The 12,431-nt window shown below is 44.0% G+C and overlaps 1 protein-coding gene across 13 annotated transcripts in view; it reads right to left on the reverse strand.

Moving 5' to 3' along the window:
• Window positions 1-12,431, reverse strand: part of Mast4 (microtubule associated serine/threonine kinase family member 4) — a 590,473-nt gene that overhangs the window by 191,063 nt on the left and 386,979 nt on the right. The window contains exon 1 of one of the 13 annotated variants that reach the window (XM_052743390.1): window positions 5,954-6,059. The exons of 11 other annotated variants lie outside the window; for them this stretch is intronic. In XM_052743390.1, coding sequence (XP_052599350.1) covers window positions 5,954-6,024 — 71 coding nt within the window. In that variant the 5' untranslated portion in view covers window positions 6,025-6,059. Of the gene's footprint in view, window positions 1-5,953; window positions 6,060-12,431 lie in introns of those variants that run through there. One more of the 13 variants, XM_052743388.1, reaches the window with a different exon arrangement.

The raw sequence follows: 12,431 nt of genomic DNA on the forward strand, positions 1-12,431 counted from the left end.
GCCAAAATACCAGCCAGGGAGCACAAGAGGCTGTCAAAGACAAGACGCTGCTTCTGTGCCAAGGCAGCCCGGGGACAGGCTTCACTGCAACACGACGTTCTCAAGGGGAGCACAGGTTTTCTTCCTAAATGTCAGCTCTTTAAGTGATTTTTACTGATGTCATTTTTTTTTCTTTAGGACTCACTAGTTATCCCCGACTACCAACAGGAGATTCCACTTACTTGTCGTGATGGCTTCAGATGCACTCTCCTTGATAAATAATAGAAATTTCCTGTCACCCTCAACTACTCTTTCATGACCATATAATACAGGTAACAGTGTCCAGACCAATTCATATCACTCAAGTGCATTGCTAAGCAACCTTTCAGGCAAGGGAGATCCTTCACTAAGTCCTCAGCAGAATCAGTTTCAGGCCTCCTGACAGAAGAGAAGATGGAGACGGTAAAGGCCAGCACATGCTTTCACAAACATGCACCCATAGTTCAGAATGGGATATGGCTGATGGAGAAAGATTGTCTCACCAACCAGAAGCTAAGACATGCAAGATCACAGAAGAAGAGATCAGACCCTGGCCTTGCCACTTACCAGTCTATGAAGCTCTTTTCGCAAGTTATTTCCCCCTTGAAAAACCAGCTTCCTCATCTTTATGATGGGGATACCACCACCACATAACTCTACCTAGTCTATCCTCTCAAAGTTGAGACCTCAAGACACTTCAGAGCTGCCTCAAACACTATAAACAAATGATGGGGCAGAGTTCAAGTCAACAGAGTTAAGAACGACCTTATTGGGCTTTCCTGGGGTTTGCAGGAGAGTAGTATGTGGGAAGAGTCTCTGCGCTGCAGAGTACTTCCCAATTATGGAGCCAAATTGATTCTGGCAGAGCCTTGGAGTGCTTCATGTATCTCTGGGAGCCGTGCCACTCAGCAGTCCTCAGAATCTAAGTGGGTCAGAGAGTCTCTCTGGAGAACTGAAACCCCAGATTTCAATGGGGGAAAAATGAGCCTGGACCTACTCTGTATTTCCTCTTAACCACAGAAATTAATTCATGGAATGATGGACATATGTCCTCTATGCACAGTGAAGTGGGAATGATTTCTAGGCCATGCTCTGGACGTCTGTGAAAACACAATGAGACTTTTGTCACTGATATAATTCCTCAGGTCCCGATTTGGCCCTGATTTGGGAAGACAATGTACTGAGCAAGTGCTGCACAAAGGGTGTGAAGAATCACCCTCTCCCTGCCATTACCACAGTAAGTACTGCTGAGTGAAAATCCTAGTTTTTAGCTACTGAGTCCTTTATAGAGGACTCAGAACTGCTGTGAATTATGCTTATTGTTAATAAAACTGCTTTGTTAATAGCAGGGCAGAAAGAGATTGGGCAGGAAAGCCTGACATAGGGAGAATGCTGGGAGAGAAGGGCAGAGTTAGGGCAGTCATGAGAGACGCCAGCCAGCTGCTGAGTAAGCAAGATGTGTAGAAATGAGGTAATGAGCCATGAGTCATGTGGCAACACATAGATTAATAGAAATGGGTTAATTTAAATGTAAGAGCTAGTCAGTAATAAGCCTGAGCTATTGGCAAGCATTTATAATTCATATTCAGCCTCTGAGTCGGTTATTTGGGACCAGGCAGTTGGAACAGGAAGTGTCCATTTACACAAAACCCTTCTCAACACAGAGTTCACAGTGGATCCATCAAAATGGCAATCAAAAGGAAACATCTAGCATTAGCAGTCCTTAGGATAATGAGTAACTTATTTATTCATTTGTATTCCTTATGTATTATTCAAGTGTCTTTCTCAACCTTTTTTTTCCTACTTTCAGAAGATAAAAGCAACACTATCACATAATTTTACCTCCCAAATCAATATATCCCACTATTCTCTTACATTTTATTAGTAACTCAAATTAAGAAGCTTAAAAATAAGTAGTCTTTACCCAAGCCACACATTCTATAAGGTGTATGGGAACGGCGATGGATTCCAACATTTGCCTTAAAGAATCTCATAACCAAATAAGCTCCTTCACACTCGTGTGCACTGACTTTCGAGTGTCATCTCAGTGCTCCTTATTGCAGTCTCTCATTTTTTGAGAAACTACAAAACAGTAACAACCAGCCAGCAGCCTGGTCAAAAGACACCTTGCAATCCACCTCCTTGTATAAGAAACACTCTAATCTGCTGGAATTCCTTGGGTTGCTCATGATATCAACAGCAGAGGTTTCTCCTCAACTCACCTGAACAGATCAGTGGAGGACTGCCAGAGCCTTTGTTCTGGAACTGTGGACTACTTCAAGCTTTGAAAAGGCATGCTGAGAAGAGTGAAACGTGGAAGACGAGGCATTCTCTACATTCTAGCCCTCTATCAAGTCACTGATAAAAGCAATGATTTCAGACATGAATATAGAACTTACAGTCTTTAATGTGCCACCATAACAAGGGCTACGTTATAACACTGTCGTGTTTTCTGATGACTGGCTAAGGTCAATCAAACTTAAACATTTCTTATTCCAAATTAAGAAAAGACACAGACAGTCTGGTGTCTTTAATTCCAGTACTTGGGGAACAGAGGCAGGAAGAAGTCCAAGGCCAGCCTGGCCTACATAGTGAGTTCTAGTCCATCTAGAGCTACATACTAAGACCTTATCTTCAAAACAGAAAAAATAACAGGGCTCCAAAACGAAAACGTTTTCTTTCATCAAGAGAGATCAATTATGTGTCACTGTGGCCCTGAACATCACAGACTTTCAGTGAAAAACTGACAATAGGAATCATACTCAAGGGTCAAATGTAAAAATATCCTGGATAAAAATTTAAGTTCTTGCTCAACTTCATTTTAACCAAGTTGATATGTGTATTTTTTGTTATAAACTCTGTGAGTCTAAGTTTTAACTATAACTCAATCATCTATTGTTATGCTGCAGCTGGCTATAGCTACCCCTTGGCACAAAGGGCACTGACCTCTGCCAGATGTGTATATCCAAAGTGCTGCCAAAACTAGTCATTTACATCTGGCTCCAGATGTGATTCAGAAGGGATGAAACAGTTTTCTGTATCTAAATAGAAGTTCATGCCCAGCCAAGTATCTTGAAGTCAGGGAGGCATTTTTCTCCTCAAATGACTTCTATATACAACAAAAAAATCTACTATCACAGTGCATGACAATGACTTACCATTAACAAATTAAAGAGACAACACTCCAAAGTATGCTGTACAATGCATAACAACTGCCTATGTTCATAATCTGCAGGCTGTCCTGAACTGAAAGCAGTCTAAATATACACATCCTCACACTCTTAATGGCTTCGCATGCTGCCGGGTTAGCTGAGTTTTAACAACTGTTTCTCACAAAGCCCAAAGACACTCTTTAGCATTGTCTACAGAGCACCAATTAAGTTCTTGCCAGAAAATCCAATATCTCAGATATGGAAAGGATCTTAAAAGCGAGTCAACCTGATGTGGTTAAGGTCCCTCAAATCCACAATACACATGGTAGTTCAACAGCTCTATCTTAGTTGCAGAAAATAAAAATAATTAGGTCCCTGCACCCACCATAGACCCCTCTCTAGCTCTGGGATGTGTCCAGGGGGATCTAGAAGGTAGAGGTCCTAGTTGCAGCTCTGGCCATCTGAATGCTCCTCTAGGTCAGAGCTCTGGATTTACTTCCTTGTAACTGGACTCGTGCATTCTTAATGCAAGCTGCAACTGAACACACTTGTGCTGATCCTGCAGCTAACACCTGGTCCCGGCACCTCTCTCTCCTGACTCCAACTCTAAACAACAGAAGAATGGAGTGGCGCAGGTTTTGCAGAGCATCTGCCTCTTGACTCACCATTTGGAATGGGCCAACAGATCTCTGTTGAGGCCTCCCTACCTCACTCATCTTAGAACACCATCCCCAGCTCAGGCTGCGACACAAGGACATTTCTACTTGGCCTGGCTACCAGGAGCAGGGCTGACATCACTCAACGCAAAACAGTTATCTAGCTTCAAAACTGATCTTGCTCTTTTGTGTCTGGATGTCCCAGTTCTCCCGGGCTGTAATGCCATTTTCCAGTGGGTCCCATTAACTCTTCCTAATCCTCTCCATGGCCCTCCTTCCTCTTCTCATGCCACCTTGCCTTTTCTGTTCTTCGGGCTTTTCTGCGTATCCCTTCTTCCACTCCATCCATACCTAGCTTCTCCAGTGCAAAAGTGCTGTTGGGCTATCATGCTCACCACTCTCCACTCCCCAGATCGAAAACCTCCAGACCCTTCCTAAGCTACAAACAAACAAACAAACAAAAAAACACCACCAAGACGGGCCATATCTGCATGGGACTGGACTAGGCCTCTGCATGCTGGAGACAGTTGTGTAGCTTGGTCCGTTTGAGGGGCCCCTGGCAGTGGGAATAGGATCCATCCCTGGTGCATGATCGGGCTTTTTGGAGCCCATTCCCTATGGTGGGATGCCTTGCACAGCCTTGATGCAGTGGGGAAGGGGCTTGGTCCTGCCTCAACTGAATGTACCAGACTTTGCTGACTCCCCATGGGAGGGCTTACCTTTTCAAAGGAGGGGATGGGGTGGGCTGGGGGGGGGGAAGGCTGGGGAGGGGAGTGGGAGGAGGGATGACGGGGAATCTGTGGTTGGTATTTAAAATGAATTTAAAAAATGCTTAATAAAAAGAAAAAAAGACTGGCATATGAGACAGTATACAGTCTAGTCCTAATCCCCCTTTTCCATGAAGGCCCCCTGTATTCTCTCGTAGCATTACACCAACTCCTCAGGATGTGGCTTGTTCTCATCCCTGAACATGCCGCCAGCAGTCCTTTCCTGTCTGTTCTTCTGTTTGTCCCCAAGGATGTTCTCTCCTCCCTTTAACTTACTCCCTAGACATCCTTCATAGTCAGGTTCAAATCCTGCTCCTGAATATGGTATCCTCTGGTGACACCACTCATGTGACATTCAGAACACGACTCAGTGGCTGAACTTTGTCCACACTAAGAACATTCTTCAACATATTTTCTGGCCAACAGACTAATACGCTTCAGCTTATAAAGTTTTACAAAACATTCCAAGCCACAGCTTTGGGCCACTAGAAAGGCACATTTTAGGGGCTGACTCCTTTTAGTAGACATGAGACTCCCTTCTACAACTCACATGAGGGCTTCCCACCCTTGGATATGTTTAAGCAACTGTGTGACTTCTAGAGAGAGGAAGAGAATAGAGGGGTTCATTTTATTTAACTGGAAAGGTTGTTTCTGATTCTAGCACTACATTAAAAAGATCACAACAACATCAGGATATAATGCTCATTTTCATTCATGATCAAATTTACAAAGTGGTAGAGTAAAATCGTGCCTCAAAAATAAGCAAGCAATGTAAAAATTTATAGATGTGTGATTTTAGAGTCACATTGCATTAGCTGATCATATTCAGAAAACACAAACAAAAGCTACTTTGAAGCTTCCAAAAGGCAGAAAATAGAAACAAACTGCCTTTGGAGACAGGAACATCAGAGGGTTCTGAGTTCTGAGTTCAAATGCAGTCTGTTTCTCAAGATGCCACCGGAAGGGAGAAATCTGTCCTATGTATTAAACACCATGTTCTCTTCTTCCACTGTGCAGACACAAGGCACAGCATGTGACTGTCACTGCCATACCTGGCCATCACACTTCAGCCATGCTGACTCTCTGGCTGTATTTCAGATACATCTGAGAGCTCCCCGGGGGAGGGATGGGATCCTTCCAATATTCACCCACCTAGTACTGTGCCTAACTCTCAGAAGCAGGGGGACTGCTGAGTAAATTAGGGAACACGAAGGGGCCATCAGTGGGGTGAGAAGGTGGTAGCAGCCCATATGGCAAGGACCATGATGCCTACAGCATAGGCCTGCGGCAGGAGAGGGCTGGGAGGCTGTGTTACCTCATCCGTGTATCCTTTTGCATGTAACAAGTCAGGCAGCCCTACCTTACCCATGGAAACCATGACTCCTTGAGAGAAGCACCATTGTACTGTCCTTGAGATAGGAAGGGATGCATCTCTCCATGCAGATATACAGGATGCACAGCATCTAAACTCTGGAAGGTTATAAAAGGCCAATGTGAAAACAGTGCATAAGGCCCTGCCATACTGGTCATGTTCTCATTCTTTAAATATTTATGTGTTTGGTTTTTTTTTTTTTTTTTTTTTCCTCCAAAGAATCCACAGTTCCTACCACGTCTGTCCCTGAGCCACAGTGGTCTGTGAAACATCTGTGAACCGTCACTACGGTCATTCTCTGCTGGTTCATGTTTCTAGAAAAAGGCTGGGTATTCTAGTGAAAGGAATTCCAGGCTAAGAATAGAGAAGCTGGTGCACGTCACATGGTTACAGGACTCCCTCAGCCCTTGCTCTTTTTCCCACAATGCACTATGCTGCCTTCAATGGGTCCACTTGAGGAAAGGTCCAGGCACCAGCACACCTGCATCCCAAGGCTGCTCTAACACAATACTGCCAACTCAGGAGATTGCAAAAAAAATTTTTGGACATTCTGGAGGCCAGAAAGTAGTATCAAGAAAGGCCAAATCAAGGTCACAGCAGGCCATGGTCACTGGAGGCCCTATGACAGAATCTATCCCTTGCCTCTACTGGTTTCTCTATGTGTTCAATCTCTCTGCCTCTCTTACTGTAGATGTGTATGCATGCGTGCACAAATGTATGTATGTGTGCATGTCAATGCTGGGTGTCCCTTCAATTGAACTCCACTTTATTTATTTATTTATAGGCAGGTCTCTAACTGAATCTGGAGCACACTGATTCCACTAGACAAGCCCTTGGGATTCTCATCAGTCCCTCCAACCCTGGGACTCAATATGCTACCACATTCAGCTTTTGACATAATTGTGAGGCATTCAATCCCAGGTCCTCATGCTTGTCCACCAAACGCTTTACCAATGGCGCTGTCTCCTCACCCCCACCCTGTTCGCCCATCAGAACTTTGGGACTGGATTGAAGGCCTACAGGATACTGTAGGAGAAATCTCTTCCTTCCAGAGTCTTTCACTAACCACATCTGCCAAGGCTCTTTTGTCATGTAAGGTAACATGTCTATCAGTTAGGATCTGGTATCTTCAGGGTCACCACTCAACTGTGACATGAAATCGCCTACATTAAACAGACCATGTGATTCCTGCCCCTCACCCTTCTCTTAATTCCTACCATCTCAGTAGGATAGACACTCTCTCAAGTCAATGCACAGCTCAGACTGGAAAAGTCTCATGAAGGCTTTATTGCATTAAGTATAGATAGTACACCACCACCCCAGTTTAGAAAACCCTCATTGTACTCAATTTTTAGTTACCAACGTTAGATCTCATGCAAAAAAAGAAAAAAAAATTCTAACATTGTCAAGTGTTACATTAAAATAGCCAGACCTTCTGTTCAGAGAAGCTGGAGAGGGAGAATTGCATCATTAATGCTCCACTGTCAACTGCCAAGTGCTTCAGTGAGTGGCATTTGTAATGTATGGTTGATAACAGCTCTGAATAACCCCAAAGACAAAGTCCGGGAACTACTCAGAATTTGCAATGGACTCCTCCCAGATGGCTGGGAGCCTCTTGCAGGCTGTCTGATTCATCTCATCAACAGATAATCCAGAAGAGCTTGATGTGGGCTGGCAATATGGGTCAACTCACTCATCTCTCCAGTGGGCCTTTGTTGAGAGTGTAGTATGCAGCCCATAATGGGGAACAGAGAGTAAACAAAACAGGCAAGTCCCGGCTAACCTGGAGGCCTTATTTGGGTCAGAAACCATCAAACAACAAGAGCAGCCAATGATCTATGTCAGGTGAGAACACCCACTGGAGGAAGCGTCCTAGGGCAGTGAAAGGGGATGGCGCGGTATTCAGGCTGTGGCAGGGGAATGCTGCTCTGTTGCAGTAACATTTAGTACAGACGGCAGGGGAGAGAACCACGTGGGCATTGTGTGGGTGCTCCTTTCGCTGTTCTGGACAGCTAGAACATCTTGTTGTGCTAGAAAACGAGGACACACTCAAAGACTAATGGGGTCATGTCAGAAGGACCCAGAAGCAGCTTAAAGGGCTTCCCACTGATGAATCTTAGGACGGCATGGAGGCCCAACAGAGGTTGTGAAGTATTATATACCAAATAGAGTTTTGTTTTCTATATCCTTGTTTAAAAATATATGAGTTAAGAGGAACATGCCTTAAGTTGAGGGGAAAGGAAGGAGAGAAAGTTCCTCAGCTGATGAATGAGAGGCAGAATTGGAAAACTGTGACAAATTTCAGTACAATAACTCATCCAAACAAGGTCATCAATGAATGTCAAACCCAGTGTAGCTAATTTTGTTTTGAAAAATATTCACATCAACTCAAAATATCTCCCTAGGGGGTGTTTAGGAAAGCAAAAGGGACATGAATGGAGGGAACTTTAGGCACAGGGGTTTAAGTCTCCTGATGAGGCCATGTAAGAACATCCCCACCTGTTCTTGCCAGGGACTGGGCTTCAGGCTCCCCGGTAAGGAATATTTCCACCTACTCTCGCCAAGTGTCTTGAACCTGGTTCTGACCAGGAGGGAATTGTTGCACAGTGTAGATTGTGGCTAGTTTAGTGCTCCACTACAGAGTGGGGGCACACTTCAAAACTGTCAATGTTCAGAAAAGAAGGGAAATGGAAAATGGATAAGTTTATCAGCTAAAAGAGGTAAAGGCATGTAACAATTAAAGGGAAATTTTGAGTTTTAATTGGGTCCCAAATTAAGGCAAAATGAAACAAATAGACGAGCAAAAAAAAACAAAAGCAACTTTCAGGCCTCAGTGACAGAGCATTTGTCTAGTATGCACAACATTCCAGATTTGATGCCTAGGACCACTAGAAATAAAAACAAATACAAATAGACTTTTATAGACAGTTGTATTATGATCAATCCACATGAATCTATTTAATGGGTAATAGTGATTTATATCCTACCACTACACAGTTGTACCCTCTTCCCCCACCAAAAGGCACAAATAAAGGCCCTTGAGGTCACCATTGTTATAATGCTCTGTTTGGGGGTAAAATAATCACACTATGGTTAGGAAGGAAAACACTTGTTCATAGGAAATACATGCTAAAAACTCGAAGGTTATATTCGGATGTCTGGAAATTACTCCCAAATACATATAGGAGTTGAAAGGGAAGGAAGGGGGTAGTAGACAGCATGGTGAGTGCTAGCCGGTGAATCAAGGTGATCAAGGCTGTGGACTGTACTGCACTTCTAAAATTTTTAGAGGTTTGGATTTTTTTTTTTTTAATTGAAGAACTAAGAGAACATTCCAGGAGTAGAAACCCATTAAGCTCCAACACTGAAACCTGCTTAGAGTAGGTCAAGAACAACCAATGTGGCCCAAGAAGATGAATGAGGCGTGGTGGGGAACAGGACATGAGCAATGGTGGGAGTCACTGGAAGGTTCTGAGCAGAGGACTGGAGGAAGACACAGACTGTTAACAGGACTTCCCAACCGGTCACACATACAGACCCTCACCAACATGCATGTGCACACTAAGAGGACATTTCAAAGGCAAAAAATTAAAGATAACCTTTGAGCCAAGCACGGGTCAAGAGAATTACTGTGAGTTCAAGGCTAGCCTGGTCTATATAGTGAGTAGTAGGCCAGCCAAAGCTATACAGTAAGACCCTGTCTCGAAACAAATAAATAAACAAATAAGTAAGTAAATAAATAAAACGAAACTGATAAAAAGTAATGAGTTTAGGACTCAGAGTCTGGTCTAAGGGGGTACAGGCAGATCTGCATTTTACATAAAGAGCAGTGAAACATAAATTTCAGTACTACAGTGAGAAAATAAATGCTCCTCTCCTTTTGAGGTATCTCTATAATGTCTTCTTGCCTGTAACCAGTGACGGTTCTGTTGAGCAAATGTCACGGAAAAGAATGTGGAAAAGCAGAAGACTCCATGGAATGCAGCTCATCTCCCTTTCTACTTGGGGTCATCAGCTACACCAGGCTCATCAGCCCTCATCATCCTCTGTCACATGCAATTAGAATATGGAGCATCTTCGGCAGCAAGGTTGGACTTGGTAGTTCATTTTGAATGCTGGATTTCCAAGAACAATACATAGCTGAGAATATTAACACAGAGCACTCATCTGGGAAGAGTTCACAAATGTTCCCTAATTAATTCTCACCACACCCCCAGGAGGTATTATTACCCATGCTACTGCAGGGGAACCCTGAGAGGCCTTCAGTTTTGCATTTGGAGGATTCCTCTAGCTGAGAAACCTCTGTGCTTGATGGTATCACCATCCTATGCTTTCAAAGAAAATCACAACTTCATTTTCTCATCAACATGGTGGGTGGTAATGGCTGGATCCACATTTTTTAAATGTAGGAAACAGGGTTGCTGTTTTTTTTTTTTTTTAAGATGTAGAATGCCATTTTGTTTTCTAGTAAAAAAAAAAAATGGAACATGAGACAGAGCCTTGAGTCTAATACACACACACACACACACACACACACACACACACACACACACACACATACACACTCATACTTTCACTTGGATGGAACACATACACACATTTGACAGAGTGGATATTATTTTATTTTTCTTTTTTTTTTCACTTACCATAAGAACAACTAGTAAGAGACAATAGTGAAAGTTCCATACAGTAATTTCAACATAAAATCCAAATTCAAAAAGTGAGTTCAGTGGAGTCGTCAGAATATTTGGGCCATAAAACAGCTCAATAATGGACACTCAGAGCTGCTATGGCCAAAGGAAGGGCTGGGAGGGCATGGCACAGAGGAGGGGTCCTGGCCCCTTGCAAATGGAATGGCACACTTTCTTCAGTCATGAAGAGGACACTCTCCTAATAGGGCTCAGAGGACCCTCCAAAGGTCACGGCGGTGGTGAGGACACTGGTACCCCAGGCAGCAGAAGGTCAGCCCAGCTGAGGGAGCTGGTTCATCCCACTCAGCTGGCAACAGCACAGATCTTGGGAGCTTCTGGGACCCATGGCCTGGCTGCCAAATGAACCCAATTTGACTCACATTACAACGTCCAGACTCTCTAAAAATAATCTTAAAAGGGTAAAGGGGGCAGAAGATGGAATCATGCGTACAGAACCAAGCAGAGGTTTTTCCCTGACAAACTCCCTCTCTCTAAATGGAATATTCTATTCTGAAAACATAATTGCAGTGACTGCAAGTGGCTGATGGGGGGGGGGGGGGGGGCGACAGAACATGCATAGGCCACAGAAGAACAACCAGGCTCTGCAGCCAGCTGCTGAAGCGAGGACCACAGCAGAAGAGGCTCTACACACCGGGAAATAGGAACAGTCCGTAGTCTGAATTTGGAGGGTGTCAAAGTGTAAGAAGAACACTGCAATCGTGCTACTACAAAGGCAAACATGATCTGGACCCGGGCAGAGTGGGAAATGCTGTCTACAGACAAGTTCTCTCTAGGCCTCCAATGCCTCAATTGTCAAACAAAGACAGTTCCCACCTCCTCGACACAGTGCCCATGTGTGAAACGCCAAGGGTAGCACAGGACATGGGGTAAGCTCTCTCTACAGTGGCTGGAAATTAAGCCACTGCACACGCAAACACCTAGATTACTGGTTTTAGTGTTTAAGCCATGTCAGTAGAGTAAATAGAAACATGAATGTGAAGATGTAGCAAGTGACAGGTAAACATAATCACCAGGACAAAGGACCGGTTGCTGTCCCAAGGGTCAGGTACGTGCCTACAGTGATATATGCATACACAGAGGGTCTGCAAACACTGACATATTCCTGAGACTCCATTGTCCTCAAAAGCCTTGCTTCCCATCTAATCTTATAAGACTTGGTCCCCTAATTAGATTGTATTTCTGTATAGCAAATAAGCTTATGAAGTTATGATGTCCATCAATATATAATATATAAGTATGTGCATATATACATACATTTTTAAGCTAGGTGTGGTGGCACACATCTTTAATTCCATCACTCAGGACTCTAAAGCTTAAAAAAGACTTCAAGTTCAAGGACAGCCTGGACTCCATAGCAGGAACTTGTCTCCATGGCACGACTATGTTCCAGTAAAACCAAAGGAAACCAAGTGTGTTTTATGCATCCTCGGGCATTGTATATGCCATGTGAAATCTACTAGCCTGCACTTATCCCTCCCAGGGAACCACAGAGAGCATCTCAGTCCTCCTTTGCATTCTTAAAACAGCTGCTCCCAATGGTGACATCTGCAGAAACGTGGCAGCAGGGGATGGGGGCAGCAGAAATGCTAACAGGCTTGTCCACACTGCCTCTGCCACCTCTTCAGTGACATCTGAGACCGCCAACCTTCCCACCTCTGCTTGAGCCACGCCCACAAGGTCGGCACAGTGTGTACCACAAGGATCATCTCCGGCTAGCACAGCCACTCTGCACAGAGTGACTGCATGACATAGAT

Source organism: Peromyscus californicus, unplaced genomic scaffold (assembly GCF_007827085.1).
Source record: "Peromyscus californicus insignis strain IS unplaced genomic scaffold, ASM782708v3 Scaffold_18__1_contigs__length_77618521, whole genome shotgun sequence".
NCBI lineage: Eukaryota > Metazoa > Chordata > Mammalia > Rodentia > Cricetidae > Peromyscus > Peromyscus californicus.